General features: G+C 42.0%; 2 protein-coding genes and 1 long non-coding RNA gene across 9 annotated transcripts in view; 2 read left to right on the top strand and 1 right to left on the bottom strand.

Annotated features, from left to right (window-relative positions):
- The window catches only part of AUTS2 (activator of transcription and developmental regulator AUTS2), a 1,123,834-nt gene extending 1,105,228 nt beyond the window's left edge, over positions 1 to 18,606 (bottom strand). For 2 of the 7 annotated variants that reach the window (XM_049699566.1, XM_049699564.1), the window contains exon 1: positions 17,103 to 17,814. In XM_049699566.1, coding sequence (XP_049555523.1) covers positions 17,103 to 17,411 — 309 coding nt within the window. In that variant the 5' untranslated portion in view covers positions 17,412 to 17,814. Of the gene's footprint in view, positions 1 to 17,102 lie in introns of all 7 variants that reach the window. The other 5 variants (XM_033426295.2, XM_049699567.1, XM_049699565.1 and 2 more) reach the window with 5 other exon arrangements.
- LOC125961455 (uncharacterized) lies at positions 18,241 to 18,930 on the top strand. The gene has a single exon (XM_049699409.1). It carries the CDS (start codon positions 18,241 to 18,243, stop codon positions 18,928 to 18,930), a length of 690 nt encoding a protein of 229 aa, XP_049555366.1.
- A 21-nt stretch (positions 18,931 to 18,951) lies between these two features.
- LOC125961492 (uncharacterized) lies at positions 18,952 to 26,371 on the top strand. The gene is made up of 3 exons (XR_007472256.1): positions 18,952 to 19,188; positions 23,731 to 23,836; positions 24,065 to 26,371. It is a non-coding gene; the product is annotated as an uncharacterized LOC125961492 (long non-coding RNA).
- The last annotated feature ends 1,090 nt before the right edge of the window (positions 26,372 to 27,461 follow it).

Below are 27,461 nucleotides of genomic sequence, written 5' to 3' on the forward strand. Positions count from 1 at the left end.
CTTTATACTATTCCATAGTTATAAAATATTTCACAGTCCTATATATACATATACATGCATTTTTTACACAAATATATTTTAAAGCAAGCTCATCATAAAAAGCTCCTCAAAAAGCCCAAGTACTAAAAAGTTCATTCTAGGGAGTACTGGAACTGACAGTGTCTGGGGCTTCTACTCCACTGGGGAGAAAAAAAATCAAGACCAATGCAATTGGGTCTGCTGACTTGAAAACACTGGTCTGAATTCTATAGCATACTTCACAGTACAGTTCTTGAAAAATGTCCCAGTCAAATTCAGTTCAGAAAGAGCAAAAGGTATCTGCTTAACCAACAGTCCACCTAAGATCAGCAGAGTTGCCAGGACTAAGCCAGACTGGCTGTGAAATCCTTTATATAATCAAACACCAAAGCGGGTTGCAACAAGACAGTATTACTCCTAGGGCTCAGCTCTAGAACCATCTTTTTAAAATGGGGTGGGGAGAGCATATGCCAGTGAATGTTTATCCAGTGACAAGCCCACCCACCCTCCTCCTCATGAAAGAGGCAGTGCAGGCCCTAAAAATCACACAGTCTGGGCTCAAATTCTGGCTCTACAATCTGGGGAAGTTATTTAACTTCTCTGAACCTCAGTTTCGTCATCTCTAAAGTGAGGATAATAATGTTACCTACTCCACAGGGCTGTTGTGAGGGTTAAATGTGAGAATGCTCTGGGTAAAATGATCACATGCAGTTAGCCCTCGATAAATGTTAGCCATCATTATCACTGTTGTTGCTGTTATTAAAATAATCACCCAAATGGTGGTGACTTCTGGCACTGAATAACAGAGCTCATTTCCAATTTGTGGTGATTAAGCATTGGAATTCTGTATATTCTTGAAGCATGTCTTTTGGGAGAACCATATCCATATAAACAGGAGAGGGGACACAAATACTCTGGTCTCCAAAAAAAGATGCCCCATAGCTCCTAAGGCCTGGAGTGGTGGCGGTGAGGTACAATGGGAGGCTCCCATAAAGGAATATAACGTGAGTTTTAGATCGGGTCTTGTTTTAATACCAGCTAAGTGATCTTGGGGAAGTTCAAAGACTTTATCGGTTGGGAAATGAGGGCTTTACACAGTCGTTCTCACTGTTTTTAAACTTCTCAAGTCACTTGGGTTTAAAAGTCAAAGTTCCTACAGGCGCCTCCCCCATCTCGGTCCCTCTCCTCCTCACTCACTCTTTTCTAGCCACCATCACCTCCTACAGTTACTCACACACCAAGCCACTCCTTCCTCCAAGCCTTCACCCTTGCTCTTTGCTCTGGTTGAATGCTCTGCCCGTGGCTATCCACGTTGCTTGCTCCCTCACTTCCTTCAGGTTTCTGCTCAAATATCACCTCCTCGAAGAGGCCTCATCTAAAACCAACTCTATAAAATTGCACATCTGCACACACATACCAGATTCTCACTATCATATCTTTAACCTGCTTTTAAAAACCCTGTTACTACTCAACACATTATGTACCTGTTTATGATTTACAGCAGATCATCCACCCCTGCTAGAATATAAACCCCGTTACAGCAGATATCTATTTCTCTTATTCACTACAGCATCCCCTGTGCCTACAACGGTGCCTGCCTGGCTCACAGAAGCAACTGATAAATATTTCTTGAATGAAAGAACAGACGAATTCAGATAACTTTTTCTTTCCAAAGAGAATCTTACTCTTACATATAGAAAACAGGTAAAGGTGGAGCTCTGTTTGAATGAGGTCAGGGCCTCCCCTCCACTGACTAAAGTGTCCCCTGAGGTGCCCAGAAACCACTGCCCAAATGATCTCCAAAGTCACTCACTACTCAGAAAGTCTTCAAGTCCATGTTATTTCTGTGAGACTCTGAAGAGAAACATTAAATTTGATAAATGACTTTCCATTCTGTGATTTCACTTATTATTCACTGGCAGCTGCATAAAGTACCCTAAAAATTCAAACCATACCATGTTCCAGAACTGCTGTATCCCTGAAATATCTACAACCAAATAGTAGGCATGTCCTACTATGGGGGGCAGGGGGCAGGTTGGGATCTCTTTCCATGCCCTGTTACATCGTCTCTGAGCCTCTGGGACCTACTGCTAAGCCTCTAGGCTGCAAAAATCTCACTGCTTCTAAGGGGGTAAGGAAGAAGGGTGGTGGACCCACGTGGAGACAGATGTTATACAATGGAGGATGTAAATTTGGGCCACATGGCAACCACCTGGTGACTTCCTGACTCCACTACATAGTCTCTTTTTACATCTAAATGACCTCCTGCCTTAGCCAGCTTTGGCCTTACATTCAGGAAAACACAGGTTGAGGGAGTATCATGTCTTAGAAAAGAACTCTGCACAAGGCATGAACAGTTGTGAGCAAAACCCCAGAAAAGTCAGCTGACTACAATATTGTGATAAGATCTTACGCACAGCTCAAAGACTTCCTCAAAATTGCAGGAAAGATATGAAATATACTCAGCTAACAAGTAAATAGGACCTTTGCAAATCTCTATCATCCAGCCTAGCAGTGCTGCACTAAGCAAGAGTTATCGACTGAAAGTGTGGTGACCCATCCTCTAACACTGTAATCTAATCCTTAAACTAAAGACAATTTAATGTCTTTGCATGTCCATATGTTTTCTAATGACGCCATTGCTGTCAGCATGCTACAGGAGTGCTTCTTGGAAGATGGAAGTAATGACAAAGCACATCACTGGGAAGGCAATTATATGCAGTACTAACCATTTTACAATGGCCATATGGGCTTTATTTCAACAATGTAATTTCAAAATCAGCCTGAGCATACATATTTCTCTGTCCTTAATCCCAGGGACACCATACTAAATGAAATAAGAGTACAGATGAAATATGGGCAGCTAATGTAGAAATCTACAACACAATGCTAAGGTAATGTTCATCTGAAAACAGTAAACAGAGGGCACCCACTGCCCTGAAGTGAAACTGACACCCATCTGTACCCAACCTAATAGAAAACATCACAACAGGGGTATTATAAACCACCCGAGAGGCAAGGAACAACACAAGGAAAAGTTTAAAATACACAGATCCTACCTAGTGTTCACAATCTGGGACAGGCCCGAGAGTGATACAGAACTCATACTGTACAAATATATAAAATTCAGGTATAAGGGATTGCTTTTAAAACTCTGAACTTAAAGGTATGGTGCCTACGACACTAGGGTTTTATAGTTATAGTTAAATTTCAAAGGACGTGCTTTGACTTGGGTCTCCCCTACAATCATAAACTGCTAAAAACTGAAATCTGCTGTATTTCCATTTTGGATGTGCAAAAGGATAACAGTGCTCAACTGTAGCTGGAGAGAGAGGGGCAAGACTGCAGGTCTCAGAGCATAATGGTTCTGAGAAGAAACTGCCTCCTCTCTCCAAAAAGAGACTTTTCACAGAAGTATTTACTTTGACTATCTTCACATTTTCACCCAGAAATCTTTTGAAATGTCAGACCCAGGGAGGGTACTGCACATGTGCGTGTGTGTGTTATACCACTCCTTAAGGGATGGTCATCAGCCAGGTCTGAATCCCCAAGTCTTAGAAGAAGAACTGTGTGGAGGCTCAATTTGGCCCAGAGGAGATGAAGAGGGGGCTTCTCAAGAATGTACGGTACTTGGGACTTCCCTGGTGGCACAGTGGTTAAGAATCCTCCTGCCAATGCAGGGGACATGGGTGAGCCCTGGCCTGGGAAGTTCCCACCTGCCGTGGAGCAGCTAAGCCCGTGTGTCCAACTACTGAAGCCCATGTGCCACAAATACTGAAACCCACGCACCTAGAGCCCATGCTCCACAACAAGAGAAAAGCCACTGCAATGAGAAGCCTGCTCATTACAACGAAGAGTAGACCCTGCTCGCTGCAACTAGAAAAAGCCTGCGCACAGCAACGAAGACCCAACGCAGTCAATAAATAAATAAATAAGTTTATATTTTAAAAAAAAAGAATGTATGGTACTCTAATCACAGTTGGGATTTCCATAAGAAGCAAATCTTACAGTAACATTCTCTTTTGAGAGAAGAGACCACATACTCTTTTGTAGCATAAACAAACCTCTACAGGGTGGAGTGGGGTATGGGGGAGAACAATTTGCAAATGTGCTTAGAAAAATGAAACAATGACAGAGGAAATAATGTACTATTTGTCATTGGTACCTTCAAGATAAAGATATCTTAGTACATTCTTTCACCAGAAAGAATGCAGTACCTATTAGTTAAAAAACAAAAACCTACCAGTAAGGTCTGTTTTATTGTGGAATAAATTGCCAAGAGAAGTGCTACTTCTTAGAATAGGTTAAAATCAAGCAAAATACTTACGAATTTATAGTAGAAAATAAGCTTATATACCCACAATGCCCTGTTGAGAGGGTGCCAGTCCCTTCTCCAATTCTACACTTCTGTTCTAGGGGCTGTTGTAAGAAATCAGCAACATTAAGTATGTGAAAGGATTCAGTACACAGTTACCCTCAATATTACCAGCCTGAGCACTTGCCTTTGACAAAGGCTTAAAATCTACCCGATCTGTGTGACCAGGAAAAAGTTCAGATTTTAAGACAGGGAAAAACAGTGAAAGGGACAGAGAGAAAGAAAAAGAGAGAGAGAAAAAAATCAAACCAACAACAAACATGCTACCGATGTACTGTATGAGTGGCAGCCACCCATGGTAAAGTCCAGCTTTTAAAAACAAAATAAAGAACTTCCCGAAAGATGGTGAGGTACTCTCCCCTCCCTAAATCCTATCATTATACCTAGAAAATCCCTTGTAACCAAGACAATTTTCAGCAGCAACAAGGAACAAACAAATGTAGCTTACCAGAGACCCATTTGGGACTCTGTCACAAAATGAATCTGTATTAAAAGAAGAGCAGAAAGGGATGAGGAGCTCGAGCTTTCAGGTCAGGCAGAAACTGCTGCATTTCCTGCCTCTCATACTGACCTCCTGCAAGTTGACTTAACTTCTCTGAGCCTCAGTGTCTTCGACTATAAAACAGGGATATCATTCATTTTTTCCACAGCATAGCTCTAATGAGACGATGAATGCAAAATTCCAAGCACAATGCCTGGCACAGAGTAAGTACTAAGTAAGTAGTAGCTCCCTTTCCTAAAGTTTCTTTTCATAGAATTTTTGTGGAAATAGATCAACCCTAAATAAGCACTGAGTACCTACTACACATGGATTACTGAGTAAAGGAAGCAACAATTCTGAGAGCCTCAGACACCTCAAAAGAAGGATATATGTAGGGAGAGTACAGAGGTTAAAATTAGAGAATAGAGGGAAATGAAACAATACATTAGAAATATAGGAAGATAACTCTGGCTCCCTCTTTTCCAAGGTTCCAGTCCTATTCCCAAGTTACACACAACAAGCCATGACGGAGCATATAACAGACCAAGAAAAAATTAACAGCACTTGAACTTCCCACCAGATCCCAAATAAAACACGGAGTACACTGTGTCACGGTCGACACTTAAAAAACTCCCTTAGGCTTTCCCCAAGATCTCAATCCATGGGAAAATCATTTCAAAAAGATGAAATACTCTGAAACTTAAGAAATAAAGCATTGCTCTGAGGTCAGCATTATCAGTAAGTTTATTATTATTATTACTACTACTACTACTACTATTACTATTGTTATCAGTGATTCTGGAAACAAAATTGCTGCAGATAAAATTAGTTCTGGGTTGAAATACAGATAAAGGATGGCTTTACTGGACAAGTTTAAAGTATGCATGATCCAAAATACATTGCCAAAAAATTTAACAATTTTTATAAAGTGATCAAGGAAGCGAGAAGTGTTGTAGATATGCTGAATTAAACACAGTTTTTGGTACTTTCAGGTATTACATGAAACTACTTTTAAACACAGGAAATATTTCTGGAATCACACTATATATTCAGTGCTTAAAAACAGTTATATTCCTTCAACTGAAGATGACCTGGAACAATCTGGGCCACTTCTATATTAGACTAATAAAACTAATTTTAAAACAACACAACTGTCTAACAGGGAAGGTTTTAACACTCAGGTATGAAATCACACCTCCCAGCACACAGGCTGAATTATCCCCCAGCTTCTCACCTGTAATGATCATTTGCTCCCTCTCCAGGTGGCTGTTAGCCACCAAGTATCTTCCTAGGCTCACATCTGCAAGTACAAACTGCCTCTGGGGCCTCACATGCTATGAGGGTGAGAGGGAGGACAAAAGCAAAACCTTCATGCTGGCTTAGACAACTTCTGGAAATATCTACTTCAACACACAGCACAAGAGCAATTTGATAAAATTAAAATACCCTTATGTCACCATGGTTAGCGATAAGTATTTTTCAAATAAAAAGAGTAAATTTACTTCACAGTTCCTGTAGAGGCCAGCTTCTTCCATTAAGGCCAATTCCAAAAATTTAGCAAAAGATCTTTCATCAGTTGAGAGGGCATAATTAGATGTTTTGATTAAGGCATTTTCCTCCCCTGGTTAACAAGATATAACAGATGTCACAGACTTCCCTAATAACAATACAGTCCTGCATTTGGCATCTTTACAATTTTAAAAGTGAACTGTCATATAGAAAAATTATAGCTAGGGTGTCTCCAATCATGGCTCTGAAGTGGTTATGACATGCCTGGACTTCCCAATGGAACAGATATGGAAATCATACTCCATATTCATAGCTGCAAGCCCTCCTTAGCACACACTTGAAAACCAACCTCTGAAATCTGAATGATGTGGGCTTATTCAAATCACCACCAATTATTCCTGGAAGCACCAACCAAGTGAGGTATGAAACCTGTACAGAAAATGCAAACCTCACAGTCACTTTCTTCCAGGAGCACGGGGAACACATGCAGAAAAGTGTCTCAGGAAAAGCAATGCCCATCTAAAGAGACTCACTGTAACAAAATCCAAGCTTCTATGCAGACAGGAGGAGTACCATACTTGATTTTCTTTTTTAATCATATTTTTTCACAGTAAGATTCCCCTGGCGTGTTCACCCAATTCACAAAAATTCGATTTACACCAATTTTGTCAACACATCAGTCCAGGGTACAACTAGAGATAGACCTGCATTTTAAATGGGAGGCAGCCTCTCTGACTGAAGTTCAACTCAAACATCCTGGTTTAACAACTCCATCAGTGACATTAAGCACAGATCTAAAGATTACTCAGCCCCTCTGTCAGTTGCATGTGTTATTTATAGTACAGTATATCAATCATGTGTTCCCCTTATTATTTCCTACTTTCTGGTCCTAAGCTATTTGGTCTGCCAAATTAATACATTCCATTGTTGCTGCAATCTAAACAATGCTTGATAAAAGATTAATAAAATAGTTGGGTTCTCTGCAACCACAACATACACACCCAGGGAAATTCATCAATGTCTTTTTATTTGCATATTTGACTGACTGCCCCCTGCAGCAAATATGTAAGGTACCAATGCTCAGGTATCCTGGTTTATGGTTTGCATTTAATTCAGGGTGTCAATCTGCTTCTGTTTTAATTACATCCATCTTGATATGTTATTACAATCTCATGAAAACTTCTTTTCATTGTATGAATGGCTATAAATATATACACATGACAAACAGTTGTTATAAATTTTCTGGTTCAGCAATAAACAGGCGAGATGCCTTAGCCAACACATCATGTGGATTTAATATTTTGAGTCTTTCTTCTTCAGAAGAAAAGTTTGGTTGAGCCTTCAACTCAACCAGATTCCAAAGTTCACTTGTTTCAAATGTTCTGCTACCAACTTTAGTAAGTTGCTCTGAGTCTCTCTGAATTGCCAGGCTGAAGAAAAATATTCTATCCAAAAAATTACGTTAAAATTTTAAGTGGGCCACATTAAGATCATCTTACATTCAAATAATTATTTTATCTTTCCATCGGTTATTCAAGGATAAGAAACCCTCATATCATCACCCTAATATTTATTTTTTCTTTTACATCCTCACTATGGAGGGGAGGGGGGGTGTTAAAAAAGACTAATGGACCTGCAGAGAAAGGCCAATTGTACACTGGGGGAAAGATACTGGGTAATAATCAGAACATTTCTTGGAAAAAATGGGAATCTTTACAATCATGGTTGATCATCCTCATTTGCAGTTATTATTATTATTATTTATTTTTTTTTTTACCTTCCAATGTTCTCAATCCTTAGAAATCCAAGTACTGAGGAAAAGCAGTCTCCTAGTTTCACTGGATAACACTGAGAGCCTCTAACTCCCAGTGTGATCTTAAGCAGGACAATTAACCCCTCTAGGCTGTGTTTTCATTTGCAAAATGAGAGGTAGAACTACAGCATTTCTCAAGACAACAACTGTGCCTCTAATGCTGCTCTGGCTTAGAAAGCACATCAACCAACAATAGCTGAACTGAAATGGATCAAAAGACTGCTCTGAAAAAGCTGAGGTCCTAACTTTAGGATAACACCCCCTGAAGATGTAGCTATGCACATTAATCTCAAAACTGTAATTTTCACAAATAATCAAACTGATCAGCCTAACAAATGAGAAAGGAGCAAACTTTGTAATATGTAGCAACGCACAAAACCAAATGCTTGTTTCCCCTTTTGCCCCAGTGAAAGTATAATTTCACTTGAACTATATAAGATCATTTCTTAGAACAGCACAATCCAGGACCTTCATTATTTTTGCCAACTGAACATGTACAGAGAGAATGGGTGGAACACTGGAATTTCTAGTATGTGGGTGGAAAACAAGTGATGTTCTAATGTTCAACTACTGTTCCATCTACATCTTTATTTCCTCAGGGTTGTTTTTTTTTTCCTCTTACTTAGTTTCTAACTATGGAAAACTATTCACTAAATCACCTTTAGCCAGCAACCTTTAGCCAGTAAGCATAACTGAACAGAGACCCTAGCAAACAACCAAAAAAAAAAAGTCTAGTTCACTATAACTATCGAGAAATCACTGCAATACTAGACTCTCTTAATTCCTCTTTTCAAGCTCTAAAATATCACTGCCATGAGAAACTTTGCAGAAATGTAAAATGAAGTTGGTGGGTTGTACTACACGGGAAGGTAGGTGTGGAGACAAGGAAAACAACATCCCTGACATCCCTCAGGAATCATCACAACTTGACCCTGGCATTGACTTAAATCCTGTCCCAGATTCAGTCTAAAGGCATCACATTTCACCCATATAACCAAGAGTCGCATTTTGTCTTCACAGGCTGTGTTTCTATATCTAACCCAGGTCACTTCAAAATGCTTCAGTTAATAACAACCACACAGTACCTGCAATTTGAAGGCTTTCTGTCAAAAATGAATCCCAACCTGCATTAGCCATTTTCCTTTACTTACAAACTGTGGGCTTTCCCTCCTCCTCTTGTGACTCCATTTTACTTATGTCCAAATGCCGTATCTCCGCGCACTTGGGTTTTCCAGGGCCCAGAGATATGGCACTACATGGTAGAGTGGCAAGCCAAAACGACAAAATATTTGTATGTACTTGGTCATTTGTGGTATTTATTCAGGCAAACTCTAACCAGAGCTCACAAATGAATGAGAAATCAGAAATGATGAGCTGATACAGCCCAGAAAACTGAGGCAAGCAATTTATCCTCATGGGGCTACCTTCAGAGTCCCTCAAACAATGTTCAAATGTTCAAATGTTCAAATGTTCAATGTTCAATGTTCAAATAATGAAGGTTTGTAATTTAAAGTCTACATTTCATTCAGAACTTCCTAAATCCACTGCCTTTCAAAATTCGTAATTTTGATAACTCTATCTCAGTAAAGGAAGAGAAGAGGAAAGGGGGAAGGAAGTTGGGAGGGAGGAGAGAAGGAGGTAGGCGGGCAGTGGGTGGTGGGGAGTCTACTGGATCCTAGGATGAGACTGACACACGCACTAGTATGTGAAATAAAAACCTAGAAAGACGGCAGCAATACAAATGATTTCAGGCTACAAGTCCCCTTGCAAAAGATGGAATCAGAGACTGAAAAGGAATGACACAAAGAAGGCTGTACTTGCCTAGTCTCTTCCTAAGCAAGCAAAGGAAGCCAGACTAAGTTAAATCTACCCCTCCCCTCCTCAATCACTAACAGCATAAAAAGGATCTATTCTTTGTGACCTTACAAGATAGGTACTGACTGCATACCCCCTACCCTGCAAGCTTGTTAGAAGAAATGAAGTAAGAATACAGTTCAGATCTGGAAGAAGAAATGCAAATTTAGGGTCTCACCAGCCTTAAATTCTATGCCCCACTTCTAGAAAAAAAAAAAATTCTGCATTCATCTATTCATTGAACAGGTACACATTACATAAGAAAAACTGTTCTGACCCAGCTAAATGTCCCTAAACTGGTTTTGATCCTCTCCTGTCTTGGGTTTCGCCAAATTAATTCCCTTCCTGCTCTTCCAAACTTCAATTATTTGAGAGTTTTTTAATCTGATTTTTTTACAGAACTTTCTCAAATGAACAGCTGCTATCCCATTACCAAGGTCTTTTTCCTATATCAACAAAATATTGGGTTTAATCCTAACCCTGAAAAAAGTGTTGTTTCTTGAGAAAAAAAAAGAAATAGTATGAGGCACTTTTACAAAGTTAGGCTACACTTAATATGTTAGTATATTACAGCATAGGGGTAAAATAAAATGTAAAAACTAACCCACCATCCACCCTCTGCGTGCGTGCACACACACACACACTCCCTCCATCAAAAAGTGCAATTGACCTTATGTCCAAAGCCTTTGGACATATGCCTTATGTCCAAGCCTTTGGACCTTATGTCCAAAGGCTTCCAAATTTAGCAAGTGGAACCTAAATTATTCTTTAACAGCTGCCCTCAACTCTTATTTTTCTTGGCTTGGGGACCTTATTTCTAATCCTCACATTCTCACATTCTCTCAAATCACCATTTATTTTTGACAGCATATAGAACTGTTGTATAGTTAGAATCTCTTTAACACCCTCAATGCTCCTTGAATCTCCTGGAATCATGTTGAATGCCCTGTCTTTTTTAACCCTTTTTCAATGGTGAAAGCTAGATGAAAACACTCTCAAAAAGGATGAAAGGGTAAACACTAACTTTGTGATTCAGTTTTTAAATTAACTGATTCATGTATACCCTGCCTACTTCCAAAAAAGATCTAAAGTAGTTCATCCCAACTACTAACACAAGGCATGTGGAATCACCACACCGCCATCTTCATCCTCATCTCCCATAAATACTCCTGGAGTGATGCTCTGCCTTGTTCAGTGAAATACTGAAATTCAGTAAGCAAAGTAATATACTTGAATTCATAACCAAGCACATTCACAGTCCTTTTTTTTTTTCTGTAGACTTTCTCACCACTTAGGAAATTCTCAGATCCTAAAGCTATGCAAATTGTCTGAAGTGAAATGCTGGAACTGACCCATTTACTCCACAGTCCCATCCCAAACTTCCCAAGATAGAAAGCGAAAAATGTAACAAAAACATAGCTCCATAGTTTTCACTTGCTGTGTAACAGCAGATGAAGGGTTCTGACCTTTCTTGAATGAACACATCATACATAAGCGAGCAAAAGGCAGATAATTTGAAACCTTTATTTTAACATCAGTGTCAACCTCCTTTCTCATCCAGCCTTCTTTGCCAGCTTGCTAAAAATCAGCAGTACAGGAAACCAGAAGGAACCAAGATAGGATAAAACTCACTCTGGCTGGAAGGCAGCTTGGTAGCATCAGAATTGGGCTGCTATCCCAATGAAAGAACTATTGATGAGATCACTCACCAATATTCACCTCATGTGTGGGGTTGTTAACAATCAATGAAGGGCTGACACCAGGCAGGAAAAGGGAGCAGAAGGAAAAGTGGACTAATCATCATTATTTACATCTCACACTCCCCTTGCCACTCCTACTTAAGCAGCAGCCTCTACTCTGACTCCAAACTTCTGTGCCTGGTTTTCCAAGTTGTCTATCATCAGCCCACTCACCCTAGACTCAGAGACTATCAAGTGCCAAGATCTGGAAGGGACCATTGAAATCTTTTCCAGCATTTCCCATACTGGATTATAGATTATGAATTATAATGCCAAGAATGAAAAAGTGCCCTGTGGTCTTATAAATTACGAAATAAGGCGCATCACTTCTCCTTCTCTAATATTCAAAACTCATATACACATTACAAAAGACTTCTAACCTGGGCAGAACAAATCACCCATTTAATTTTGTCTAGCCCATCAAGTTCCAAAACTATCTGAGAGTAGATCACATTTTTTTGGTCTGGAACACAACCTATGAACGTCCACAGAACTATGTTCCATTCCAGCTTGGGTACCTTTGCTCTAAAACTACTCTAAACCTCTCAACTTGTGGAAAAAGAAAATGAGGCTTTAAAGAGTGCCTTCCCAAGGTCACTCAACTAGTTAGGACAGCCAAGCCTGGAGTGTGGGTCTCCACTGGTCTCCCGACTCCCGAACAAGCACTCTTTCTTACACAATTTTGTTCTCATTTCCACCAGCACTTCCTTGCCCGCAAAACCTAATCACCCATCTTGTTTCTGTGCCTTCTTCACCATTCCCTCTTTTTAGAATGCCCACCCCCCCACACTCCCTCCGTGTCTATCCAAATCACTTCAACCTTCTAGGCCCCATATTCTCCAGGAAGCCTTCTCAAACACTTCAGCCTATCTCACTATCCCTTCTCTGAAAGCCTATTGCACTTAGTTGGTATTAGGCATTCAAGTGCCTGTTTCAAAATCATTTTATAGGTGCTGGACTTCATTTTTCAACTAAACTGCACACTCCTTCAAGACACTATATATATTTTAGGTGTCTGTACTCTTTCTAGTATCTTGCACCTATCAAACACTCCATGAATATTTGCTGACTGATACAAGGAAAACGATTAATGTTTTTTAAACAACGGAATAAGCGAGATTTGACCATAGTAAATTATTATAGCCTACAAACCTGGCACGTTACAAGCACATCAAATTCTGTACAGCCTATTTACGCTACCAATGTGCGGGTAAGCCCTGAAACACATAGGAAATGAAGACCACATGAAAGTCTTCGTTTGATCCTCCACCCACCAGAAATGAGTATTCCTTCATTTTCACCAGCCTGCAAAGCTCCAACTAGCCTCCTACCTGCTAATCCCACAATTTCATCTTCGCTTCCCTTGGTCAGTTGTACAAAAGGAGGCTGCCCTAAGAACCCAGTACACAGCAGCCGAGTGAGGGGGAAAATAATGAATTTGCAAATTTTCAGTCATAGTGCTCACATGGCTTCCTAATCAAGACTACACAGAAAGAAATGCAAATAACGACAGAAAGGTAATATTATCTGGCACATCTGGGCATGCTGACAGTTACTAGAACCCCAACATTCCCATTTATACTTTGTTTGCTGGAAACCACTTTTTAATGAGGCTTGATATCTGGGGATATTCACTTGTATTCAAAGAATATTCAAATAAACAATACCATACCAAATGGTAATTCTGCTTCTCAAATGCATAATGAAAAGAACACCATGTTCAACTTTCGCCTCCTCACTTACCCTCTTATCTTCTATCATGAGGCTCTTCACAATCACATACTTGAACTTCAGGGCACAATTACTCAAGACAAGTGTCCCTGCAGAATACGAAACTACCTCTGCCAGTTTCACTGCATATAAAGTGTGGGACTTCTCAAACCCCATCCAAAGCTTTCATTTTAAATAAGAACCAACAGTAGTGAAAAATAAATCAACATAAAAATGTAGATTCTCATTAGACAAGTTTCTTATTTTTCCTCCAGTACTGTAAGTAAAACCACAGTTAGTATGGAACAATTTTATCAGGACATTTCATTATGAGTTAGGAGCCTCTTCTTAAAAGGGAAGTCAAAATGAGCTACTCTAGACAAAACCATAGGCGTCAAATGATGTGTCCATTAACACCCAAAGTATACACTCGACAGTTAGCTAGCTACTGCTCTGAACCCACATCAGCTTAAAAGCCAAGCTGTGCAAGCCAGTATTTCTAGTTTCTAATCACAGTATCATACTAGCAGCAACCTTGATGACACGTGGTGACAACTGATTTCATTTCTACACACAAAAACACAGTATGTATTTAGGATAACTCTTAGAATCTCTAATAATTCTTAACATTTACAAGCACTCCTGTAACATACATTTCTGTCCAAGTTCATAGTTTAGTTGCCTGTTTCCTAATAAGCTCTCACATTTCTTAGTGATAGTTCAGTAAATCTTCCAAACTGAGTACAGTGGGACACCAGAGGTTTTATTTTAATGATCACCACACACATATGTCTGACCATCCAGCATGGACACAAACGTGATAAGCAGCAAACAGTTCTACCTTTTCCCAGAGAACCAGACATACATGATGATTTTTATTCCCCACTGTGTGTTTTTAACCTCAGAAGTGTATTTACAGCTTTCCTACAAAAATTAGGATGCCTAAATGTGAACACTGACCGGATATTTGATGATATTAGGGAACTGTTGTTAATTAACCTAGGTGTGATAATGGTACTATCGGTTTGGGTGGGTTTTTTGTGTTTTTTTGAGTCATTACCACTTAAAAAATACATACCAATTTCTCACATCACATCTAGGAGGAGAGAATGAGTAGATGGCATAAAGATGAGACATGAGTTGGCAACTGTTGAACCTGGTGGTGGTGTATCAGTACACTGGGGACTGCTATACTGTTCTCTGTACTTCTGTATATGTTTAAATTTTCTATAAAGTTTTAAAGAAACTTTTTAAAAAGTTAGACCTTTATACCCACACAAAGATATTCAAATGATATTCAGATATGAAGGTAGTGTAATATTCAGGTAACCGAGTAACCTGGGTTTTGAATCTAGAAAAGTAGCAGAAAAATAATCACAGCAAGGAAAGGAATGGTATTAATGGTACATTTCAAACTTGGCCTTTAAAAATTAAAAATTTTTTTTACACCCAAAAGAAACTAGAATGGGCACATTTTCTCACAAAAGCCAGATGGATAGACATATATATCACAAGCCCAGTCAAATATTTATTAAAAGTAGAACAATCAAAAACAACTGCATAAATTATATTTATCTTTACTTGGTCTTCAAAAATGTTCATGGGAATCTGGAGGACCCTCTTGCTTACTGAGAAGGGCCACACAGCAGAGCAGGATAACCATGCAGGAAGCAAAACCACTTATAAGCAGCTCTTACAAATACTGTCCTAAACCATCCATTGATAGCAACCAAATCCTAGGCAGCGTTTTCTAATTCATGTACTAGGACACGTATTGACATTTCAATTCCTATTTTAAAGCAAAAGAGAGACAGAGAGAAAGAGGTCACACTGTACAGTACCCTCCCACCTTGGCAAAGTTGAAGCCACAGTTAGAATTATCCTAACAAGTGGTGAGCCTCAACACTCAAAAGAACTCCGTAAGATCCATTTTAGCCAATAAACCACCAGTTCTAGAACCCAAGGACAACTGATTCAATCACTAACATCAGAATCTATGGCCACCAATACCACCACCCTCCCTTCCTCCCCAGCCACTAGCCACCATCCACCACCATCACCACCAGCAGCCCAACCAAAAAGCAGTTTAAACAGAAAAGAACAACCCTAACAGGAAGGCTTCCTTTTTAAAAATATTTAAACTTGACACCCAAACACACACACAGAACCAGCCGTCTAAACCTCTAAACCTGTACAGTTACCGCATGTGAGACTTAAGCTGTCATTAACAAAGCTTACGTTTGAGCATTGCAAACAATACCATAATAACAGCAAAAACCAAAGGGAAAAGGAAAAGTTTCTTTCAGGAACCTCAAACCATCACATCAGGTGCAGAAAAGGCTAGAAACCAACTCCTATCTTGGTTTTGTTCTTAAGAAAGCCGGACCAACTCTGCAGAGTCTCAAAGCGCTCTGTATGTGTGGCGTGTTGGGGGTGGAGGAGAAAAAAGGGGGTTACTTTTATACAGGTCAGTGACCCATGCCAGCACCAAATCAGATCCATCCAGGTAAAGAGAGTTTCCCTCTGACCCCTGGACAATCTCCTCCTACCGGCCCCCCATCACCACCCCCAAGGAGCCCTTTAGCTGGCAGAAAAATGTGCATTTGGAAATCAATGCTGCAGGTGCCCAAAGAATAAAGAAAGACACACAGAGATATACACACACACAAAGCCAATCAGAAAGATAAAAAAAAGAAAACTCAAAAAAAAAAGGAAAAGGAGAGGGACAATTGGGTGACAAGCCCTTCAGATACCCGCTAGGATTTTATTCTTTCCTCCCACCAGTCCTCTCTATTGTACATTTTTCTGTCCTTTAACCGAATTGCTCATGTACACACACATGTGCATATGTATGTGTACAGATAATATTACAATTAACCCTTTCTGTAATAGAGCCCTGTACGGAATACAGAAAGATATTCCATCCTTTCCTCTCTTCCCTCCCCTCCTCCCTCCTTTCTCCCAACCAGGAGAAAACGCCCCCTTCCCCAGCTTCACCAAAAAAAAAGAAAGAAAAAAAAAAAGGAAAGAAAGAAAAAAGAAATGAAAAGAAAAAAAGGGGGCAGGGGAAGGGGGGCAAAGAACCACAAAACCCCATCAGTCTCTGGTCCCGAGAACACCCAGGAATGGTCTATACAAACACACACACAGGGACATATGGCTCTGTAGAAAGCACACAGAGAACCGTCCACAGGCGCCCCAAACCCAGCAGAGACTTCCACCAGCCAAGAAGCCATGATTGGGGAGGGAGAGGAGGAAGGAGTAGGGGCAGAGCTCTCCGTGGAGGGGGGCGCATTGTTGTGATGCCTGAACCCCTTTCTTTCTGCCCATCTGCTGTGGAGGGGGTGCAGGGAGGGGGCGCAGGGGGAAGGCGAGAGAGAACGAGGAAACCTGGAGACCAGGCACGGCTTGTCGATTCCCTCCTGCTGCCTGTCTGCCCGCGCCCCCAGCTCCCCCCCCCCCGCAACAATAAGACCTCAGCCTAGACAGACAGACAGCCAGACCGACCGGAGCGCGGCGGGGGAGGCAGCAGAGCCGGGCGCAGCCGGCGGAGGGGGGGTCGTGCCTATAAAGGGAAACCGGGGGGAGGGGGGTCCCCCTTACCTCCAGCGCTTCAAAAGTGACAAAGCTGGTCATGGCAAATCCATCAATGATGTCCTCTTCGGCTGAGCTGGACTCTCTCCGCTTCCTCCGCGGGGGTCTGGGCCGGGACGGGGCGGAGGACGGGGGCTTCCCATTGTCTTCCTTGTCGGAGCCCGACGACGAGGCGAACGAGGGCGCCCGGGTCCGGCCGGCCCCGCCGCCGCCGGCCGCGCCGGCCCCCAGTCCGCCCCGGGAGCGCCTCTCCCGGTCTCGCTGAGACCGCGACCGCCGCTTTTTGCGGAGTCCATGGCCCCGCGTCGGGCCATCCATGGCTCTGCTTCGCCGGGGTCTCCCCGCTCGCCGCCTGCCCGCCACAGGCTCCGGCCGCGGCCGCACAAAAAAATTGACACCAATCCCTCCCTCCCCCTTCTCGGCTTCCCTCCGCCCCGAGGAGGGCGCGGGGGAGACGGCGGCCGAAAGAAGGGAGAGAGGGGAAGAAAGAGCGGAGAAAGAAAAGGGGGAAGGGGCGGAGAGAGGGAGGAGGGACGGGAGCGAGGGCGAGAGGCGAGGAGCCCAAGTGCGGGGCTGCCCACAGCACCGAGGGTCGGAGATTCCTGTGAGCAGCGCCGAGCAAAGTAATGGCTGAACACACAGGTCTCCTTTAGAGGGGAGGAAAAAAAAAAAAAAAAAACTCACCAAGCAGGCAATAAATCAGAATAGCGGAATGCTTTGATCAAGAGACTAGGAGGCTCCGGGGAGCCCTCCCCGCGGCCATTCTCCGCCGCGCCCCCCGCCCCCCGAAAACGCCTGCCCCCCCTCGACTCCAAATCGGGCCCGAAAAGGTCGCGGGAAAGTGGGGGCAATGAACTTCACCCGCCCCTCGCGCAGGAAAACACCCCCGACGCCTCTCACACACGCCTCAGAGAAAACTCACTCCCTGGCTCCAAAATTTTTAAGAAATGCATCCAGGGGAGGCCAAGGCTTCCAAGCGACCTGAGAGGGACGAGACCCCCCAGAGAGGGAAGCATAATAATGAAATAATTAGGAGGGGAGAGGGCGAAACTGGAAGAGGTGGAGAAGGGAGGTGGAGGAAGGGAAGGAGGATGCTGGAGCAGTTGTGGGGTTTGCTTTTCGGGCTTGGAGGGGGGAGGAGGAGAAGATGAAAGAAGAGAAGAAGCAGCCCCTGAGGCTGCCACCCACCCCCCTCCTCAAAAAAATATTTTTTCCAGTCCCAGAGAAGAGGTCACCCTTCCTCAAAAAAGGGAGGGGGCGAGTCAGTCGACGAGGAAAGCAGAAAGAAATCTCCAGCGGGAGAGACACCGGTGTGCCGCCGCCGCCGCCTCTTCTCTTCGCCCAGCCTGAGGGAGAAGCACGGCCAGGAAGCGCCGGGAACGCCGCTCTCACCGCCGCCGCTAACACTGCCACCGCCGCCGCCGCGAGAGCCCCGAGCCGGAGGGTGCACGGCGTGTCCCCCGGCGGCTGCAGCGGGAGCCCGGGCACGGCCCCATCCTCCGCCCGCCTGCCTCGCTCAGCTCCCGCTCCTCCCCCTCCGCGGCCGGCCCACCGCCGCCGCCGCCCGCCTCAGCCCAGCCCCGCGCCCGCCCGCGCGCGCCGCGCGCACGCGCACCTCCCTCCCCGCGCCTCGCTCGGCGCGCGCTCCCGCCCCCGCGGCCCCGGCCGGCTGGATCACGTGGCCGGCCGGGCTCCCTCCACCCCGCCCTCCCCAGTTGTAGAGTGTGTAGAAAGCAAAAGGCTGGGGGCTGGCCACGCTCGCGAGCCCAGGGCATGCGCGCTGGGGCGGCCGGGCCTGCGCACTGGGGGAGGAGGGGAGCCAGGAATGGGGAGCTAGGGCGGGTGGGGGCGTGGAGGGTGCAGCCCGCGTGCGGTCAGCTGCGACCCGCCAGAGTTGGCGCGCGGGAGTGTGGGAGCCGCGGAATGTTCCCGCCAGTCGCACCGGGGTCAAGTGCGGGCCGCTGTCGCCTGTCTACTCCGCGCGCCCAGCTCAGCGCCCTCCTCCGCGCCCTCCTCGGGACACTTGTCCTTGGACCCCCTACCCCAGGCCAGCTGGAGGCGCCCCGGCCGCCTTCTCCAGAGACCACCGCCCAGGGTATTTTCCTGGGGCGACCTTCGCAGCTAGGGAAGGAGGGGATTCAGAGAAGGATACCGGGGTGGAGGGGGTGGGGGTTCCCCGAGATGGGGCGCGACTGCAGGCGACAGAAAAGGGAGCGGGTGTCAAAGCGCGGGCCTCTGCTCCGCTGGGGGGCACTGGGAGGCCCCACGGCAGAGTTGGAAACTTTTCTGCCACGTGGTAGCACAACGCGTGGCCAAGTGACCCCCGCACCCTAATGACCTCTGAGCCCTCCTAGCCTTCGAGCGGGGGCCCTTGACAGGCGCGGGAGGCTTCGGAGCAGCGAGCGCGCGTCCGGGTGCCGAACTTGAACCTCGGCTGCAGCGGCCTAGGGCGAGGAGGCGGGGCTGGAGGGGGCGGGGACCGCCGCAGACAGAGGACCCGTTAGACCCGCAAAACACAGACCCTGCCACAGAGGGCTTCCTTTATCTGGGGAGAGGGGGGTTCCCTGCTTTTCCTGTCACTGCCCCTCCTACCGCCGCGAAGTAGCTGATGCTTATAAAAAGTTGTATTAAAAGAGTTGACTGCAGCCCAGAATAGATCATCAAACGCGACCAGCCTCTCTGGGTAAAATAGCTGTACGTTTTCGGGGCACTGGGATTTCTGATACGGATCAGAAAAACGCCGACAACCCTTTCCACCAACCTGTTAGTAACCCAGGTCAGTTTATGTCCAGCTACATAAACACCATGGCACATCACCCCTTACCCCCAGTACCCTACACTTGGAAGAAAAGGAAAATGGACGTTTTTTAATTGCCCACAATGAATCAGGCACCGTACTGGGCGCTTTGTACATGATTTCTCCTCTTTGAATCTAAATCTGCACGTTTTGTTAGTACAACTGGAAGAAGATAGAAAAGAAAAAGGACGTGACAACCAGACATAACTAATATTCATTCAATCATTTCTTCATTTAACAATTATTAGAGCCTGTTATGTACCAAGCACTGTGCTGGGAATACAGTGGTCCATAAAACAGAGGTCTTCCTTCTTAGATCTTAATGTTCTAGCAGGCAAACCTCACTCATCTTGCACTTACGACAATTTAATGGTTGGTCATTCCCTTAAGGCACAGTTGTTCAGTGTCCCCATTTCCGGATCCCAGGTCTGGATCTTTCTGAAGTCGAGGTAGGGAACGGGACCGGATAGGAGGATGGTGGACGCTGAGAAACAAGAGCAAAGAGGAGCAACCACTGAACCGTGAATGAGACTCAAGCTTTCTAAGTGTCCAGGGAACAAACCATTTGACCTTAGGCAAGACTGTTAAATGGTTAGTTTTCTCATCTGTAAGTCAAAGAGTTTCAATATGTTCAGAAAGTCCCTTTTCAGGTCTACCACTGGCCTTCTCAAAACACGTATTTTCAAGCAGATTGAGTGCTGTATTTCTTGAAACTAGTAACTGATAGATGGGATCCGACGCAATTTATTAGGAACAGCGTGCCACCTTCTAAAATTACCTGCCTAAGATAACTGAGCCTGCTGCCCCTGGAGCCATTAACTAAAACAGTACCTCTGTACACAGTGTAACTTCTTAGGCATTGTCCCAACAGCTGCTGAAATCTACTCTGAGGTTATCAAGCTCATTCCTACAAAAGAAAAAAAAAAAAGGCAAGGTCTTTGTAATTTAAAGCAAGGATCTGGGCTTATTTTTAGTATTTTTAAGAATGTGGAACATAAATACTGATAAGTTTCAAGGAAAACTAGCAACTAATGTACTTACAGTCACTGTTCAACAACTTTGGGGGTTGGGTTGAGGAAGGTGTGAAATTGGCAAATATAATAAAAAGTATAATATTAGTGACTTTCCAGAGTAGCCCTTGGCAGTCCTGTTTTTAAAGAGTAATGTCTGATAGGAAAAAAAATGGATGGTAATGCACTGCATCCAAGAACCTTGCCTCTGGCAAGAGTAATTTGCAAATGCATTTTGGGATAATGCTTAAATGATTTTTTTTCAGGGTGCAAGCATAATGCTCACTGGAATTGGTAATGCCTTTTGGGTCAGAGTCTCAATTTTTTTCCATCAGTGAATTAAAATTGTTTGTGGATTATATTGCCCATATTTGTTTCTGATTCTCCATACTGTCTATGTTGTAAGAGCTAATGATTAACAGACACCATATAATAAGCTCAGCACTTACTATGTGCCAGGCATTGTTCTAAGATGCATTAAAATAAATATCTCATTTAATTCTCATAAATTTTGAAAAATGTTTTATTGTATCTGTTTTACAGGTAAGTAAACTGAACTGTAAGAAGTTTAAACATACTTGCCATAGCTGTTTTGTGGTAAGCTGAATTTGGCCTGAGTGACTCCAAAAGTTGTTCTCATAATTGTAATGCTGAAATGCCTTCCTCAGAATGATTCCTCAAGTAATCAAATGCTATATATATGGTACAACCACTATTGAAAACTGCAATATATCTTAAAGGTAAACATATGAAAATACTTTGGCCCAGAAATTCCTTTCCTAGGAATATACTAATATCAAATATATACCAAAAGATATCTATTAACAGCTCAGAGCAACACTATTTATAATAACCCCCAAACTGGAAAACAATCAGAATGTTAATTGACAGTAAAGTAGATAAATGATTGGTGATATATTCATATAACGGAACACTATACATCACTAAGAATGAACAATCTGGTTTTTAAAAAGATTTATTTATTTTTGGCTGCGTTAGGTCTTCGTTGCTGTGCGCGGGCTTTCTCTGGTTGCGGCGAGTGGGGGCTACTCTTCGTTACGGTGCGCGGGCTTCTCATTGCGGTGGCTTCTCTTGTTGCGGAGCACAGGCTCTAGGTGCATGCGCTTCAGTAGTTGTGGCACGCAGGCTCGTGGCTTGCGGACTCTAGAGCGCAGTTGTGGCTCGTGGACTCTAGAGCGCAGGCTGAGTAGTTGTGGCACATGGGCTTAGTTGCTCCACAGCATGTGGGATCTTCCCACCAGGGCTCGAACCCGTGTCCCCTGCATTGGCAGGTGGATTCTTAACCACTGCGCCACCAGGGAAGCCCGAACAATCTGCTTCTAAATGCAGTATTATATATGAATCTCATAAATATGATGCTAAGTAAAAGAAGTGAGACACACAAGAGTATGTATTGTACAAAAACAGGCAAAACTCTTGTGCTATCAGAAGTTAGGATAGTAGTTACCCTTGAAGGGAGCTAATGACTGGGAGGGGCCATAAATAGGGCTTCTGGAGAGTTGGTCATGTTCTGTTTCCTGAGATTGGTACTGGCTGCTCATGTGTGCTCAGTGTGTAAAACTTCATCAAATTACATTTCTCTGTATGTATATTACACTTCAACAACAAAAAAATGTAATGCTATGTGGGGGTATTGTTTGTGTACATATGAGTACCTATATAATACTTCATTTTTTTTCATGTATTGATGTCACTACCAAAATGCTCATCAACAGTAAAATGGATAAGAAAGCTCTGGTTTATTCACACAATACCATACAGTGTGACTATCCAATGGAATACTGTAAGTAAACCAAAATAAAGCATACATATCATCAGGTTTCTTACTGGGCAGAACAAAAGATAAAGCTTAAACTTGAAATGGGCAGCTTGAATGAATTCATAATTCATATCAGCAGAAGCTTAGGTGATTTCTTAGCTAAAAGTTTGTAGTTGATAAAGAGTAAAGCTAAAAAAATAATTCCAAAAAAGGTTGCTTGTTTAGTAGGGAAGACACTCAAGTGGTTCTGGAATACACAAAGGAAAAAACTTACATCTGTATTAAGGAATAAACTACTTAACCCAGGAGAGCCTCTCCAGTTGTGCAATCTTTTATTCGAATCAATGATTAATACTCAAACTACATCTTGAACATTCAACCTTGACTAGGCAGAGAATACTATTATAGCTCAACAACTGAACTAAACTCTGAGCCTTCCATGCAGTGGTAGCTATTTTGGGTATCAGATTTTCTAAATTACTAAATTTTTACATCCCTCTAAGTCTTGCACTTTGCACTCTGCCAACACAGCAATTGTTAATACATCCTTCTTCATATTACATATTGGTATATAGTGTTTGAATTTAATTTATTAGGAAAATTGATTTTTAACTCAAGGCACTAAGGTTTATGTTTTGGTCATTTATAACTTTCAGTTATGTACTTTGTGTGTGTGTCTGCCCTGAGACCAAGGTAGAAATGAGCTGGCTAATGGACCTATCTTTATGCCATTTCCAAATGAACAAATAAGGAGACTAACACATTAATGTCCCTCTCTAACATTCGTAAGTCATTTTTTATAGTAAATATTCCTGGGGAGATGTGATAGCTTGCTTTAACTGACAGGTAGCCCATCAGCAGTAACATTGTTGTAACTTTGCACTGATTATCACCTGCTGTTTTAATTTTTTTCTGCACTGGAAGTTGTTTTTCAAACTGCAGTTTTAATGTACAAAAAGAGTGGGGGAGGAAACATGTAGTTCAATTTGCTATATGTTGTGCTGCTTTTATAATATCGTACAATAATACAATCTTTCTTCATCTCTGCAGGTGCCCCTGATGAATGACACATTGATTAACCCATATTCTTCAGACTCTGCCATATGGAGCCAATGAAAGATACCTGCTGGTGACCAAATGATGATCACATGAAAAGGTAGTTCTGGCAAATTTAACAAGCTAGATTTTCACAAAACCAATTAGTCTTCCTGTTCCTTCTCAGGGCAGTCCTTTCTATTGATACTTAAAGGGTCATTGACATGGTCAGGTGGGGAAATTGATGGATAATCATAAGAAAAAACTGTAAATGACTTTTTTTTTTTTTTTTTTTCCTTGCCGTACGCGGGCCTCTCACTGTTGTGGCCTCTCCCATTGCGGAGCACAGGCTCTGGACGCGCAGGCTCAGCGGCCATGGCTCACAGGCCCAGCTGCTCCGCGGCATATGGGATCTTCCCGGACTGGGGCACGAACCCGTGTCCCCTGCATCAGCAGGCGGACTTTCAACCACTGCGCCACTAGGGAAGCCCCCGTAAGTGACTCTTTAATGCTACCAATGGGAGATCTCCGTATTTATTACTGATTAGAACTCTGAGGATCAATTTCTCTATTGGATTTGGTAGATGACTTGTGATGGTTCATGATTTTATTTTTATTTGAAGAGCAGTATAGATCTAAAAGGATCAGATTCAGATAACATCCTGGTTGAAGAAGTTATCAATCCTTTGGAATTACATGAAGAATATAATAAATTATAACCCAGACCTAATTATAAGCTCCTATTTATAAAGCCTAGTAAATTATTTTACATTTCAGTTCTGTTCAAGGTCTTTCACCATCTGGTCCCAGTTACAGTAATAACTTCCTTTATTCCAGCATATATATTTCTATGCATCCTAAGCTAGCTCTTACCCAGAACATTTCCATGCCTTTGCCCATGCTAGTCCATCACCCCAGAATCTCCTCTCCTGCCATCTGGACTTACTGAATGTCTACTCATTCATCGAGACCAATTTATCCATCAACACCAACTCATCCAAAAAGTTTATGCAGATTGCTACTTCCATTCAGAATCAACAGCCTCGTCTCTCCCTATGTGGCACTTTAATTTATGTATATTTCAACGTATTATTATATATTTCAAAATAATATAATGAACAATCATGTACTCTCCCAGAAGCTTAAGAAATAAAACATTTCCAAAAAACTTGAACCCTCCTATGTATCTCCTTTGGTACTGAGTCCTCCTCACTCTCCACTCCTTAGCCTCCCCACCCTTCCCCACCGAGGATCATTATCTTGAATTCCATGCTTACCATCGCATGCATTTCTCTATATTTTTGCTTCATTGGAAGTATCCCTAAACAACATATAGTATTCTTTTGCATGTTTCAAAATTTACATAAATGATATCAACCTAAATCTATTCTTTTAAAACTTGTTTTTTATATTTGATGTCTTATTTGTGAGAGTTATTGGTGTTGATACATATAGTTCCTATGCATTCATTTTCACTGTTGCCTAATATCCCGGTATATGATTATTCCATGACATATTTATTTATATCTTGTCTACAGACATTTAGGTTGTTTACAGTTTTTGTTATTATAAACACGCAGGTGCACAAAGAGACACGACCCCTTTTTCCACACTACTGTTACAAAACTTACCACACTCTTCTATTATTTTGTTATTATATACACATCTCGTGACTTTTTCCTATCACCGGATAAACTCTAGAGGATAAGGATTGGCAGGTGCCCAATAAATGTTAACTGATTTGATAACTTATCCTTTCTGTATTTGAGTTGAGACTTTGCAGGCTCAGGCTGTTGTCTTTTAATTATAGTACAGAAGAGGACTTGAATTTTTAGATTTTCATACTTCTACTTCAGAAATCCTAAAAGGAAGGAAGCATCAAGTGAGAGTTGATTGGTCAGACTTAGTATAAAACTTGGCTCCTACCAAGCATCTGTCCTCAAAAATGAGTTGGTAGTATTTCTGTGTTCCTCAATGCCTCTGTCAATTTTGGAACACAGTAGATGTTTCTCTACGATTATGATTACCCAGTGATCTCATTTTTCTTCAAGTGCCATTAATTCTTTGGAAAGATCCTAAAAAGAGGAAACGACATTTTCATTTGTGATGAAAATTTATTGAGGTTCAGAACAAACAAACACATTGTTTCAACTATCCAAATAAAGAATATTAGCCAGTTTCTAGAATGGGCTCATATTACCAAGAATTTTCGTGAAATAGTTATTTCAATAGCAGGTTAGCTGATGAGAAACTAGCTAGCAGAAGAAAATATTTATAATTTGAACTGTTTATAAGTTGTCAATATGATTCTACCATATGTATGTTTTCCCCCAAAGTATTATTTCTTAAATTTAAAAGGGGAATATTATATAAAGATATTATTAGCATTATCATTTGTAATAGGGAAAAAACGGGAAAACAACATAAATGTCCTGCAATAAAGGGTAATTAAGTAATATAACATGGAAATATGTTACAAGTTTATGGATTCATTAAAATTATACATATGGTTTTGTGATGATATGTATTTGTTAATCAATGACATAGAACTGTACATACCTTGTGACTACAATTGCTTTTTTAATTATTAAATTATATATTGTCTATATAAAGTTTAGAAGGAACAAAACTACATATATAGTTGGTTTATTTTAGTGGCAATATGGATGGAAATTTATTTTTAAATTGCTTTTCTATATGTTAAATGTATAATAATAAATAAAACTGTGTAAGTATAATATTTCTTTTTGAGTGAGATCGGTGTACTAGCATGACTGACTGTCCTGGTTTGCTTGGAACCAAAGGGTTTCCCTAGATAGAAGACATTCACTGCTAAAACTGGGACCTGCGCAACTGGGATGGTTGTTCACTCTATAATGTGTCTTTGATTGGTAGGAGAAGATGGGAGGAAATTGTCATTTTACTTCAATTTTCAGGAAATAAACTAGATACTAGTTTGGTCACTGACCAGAAATTATTACAATTTAACACTCTACTCTTCCATACTGTGGCTAATCTTGGAAAATTGCACACAAAGTCTTAAAGAGACAACCTTCCACTAATTACATATTCACCTGGTATCCATTTCAACAAATGAAATTACTCTCAGCATATGTTAATTTACGTAATTACTGAAACACCAAAATCAGATTAACCACTGTGGCTCAAAGAAAAAAAGAAATCGTGGCTCCAGAAAATTGCAGAAGTGTTTTTTAAAACAAGTGCTTTAAAACGTTGTTCAACTTGTACATAGTTTTAAAGAAAGCTAATAAAACATGGCTATTTCGTTATTCACTCATGAGACAATTCTGAGTTCTTAACAGTATATTTTGGCTGTATTGCAGCTTAAAAGTAAGTCGTCCTAATATCCTGCACTTTGTTGGTTGTTCTTGTAATCTCCATTGTGCGTGCTTTAGTGGCATAGCACTCCTGTTGGAAGACAAATTATATCCACTACTATTATCTATTTTCATAATTAACAATTACGCAGTTATTCTAGAAGCCCAGCAGCAACAACAATGACATCTTTGTACTTGCAAAAAGCAAGTACTTTTCAAATTCCTGGCTCTTTTTCCCTAAAACACTGACATCATAGTAAAACATTGTTCTCCCTGCTTTGGGTTCGAATCATCTGATAAATTAGAGAAATCTGAAGATAATGAAAGAGGACATATGCTGGTATAATTTTGCAAGGCAAAAAAGTCTTTTCTCAGACTTCTTAATTTCTGTTGCTTGAATACATGGAA

The sequence above is a fragment of the Orcinus orca genome, chromosome 16 (assembly GCF_937001465.1).
Source record: "Orcinus orca chromosome 16, mOrcOrc1.1, whole genome shotgun sequence".
Taxonomy (NCBI): domain Eukaryota; kingdom Metazoa; phylum Chordata; class Mammalia; order Artiodactyla; family Delphinidae; genus Orcinus; species Orcinus orca.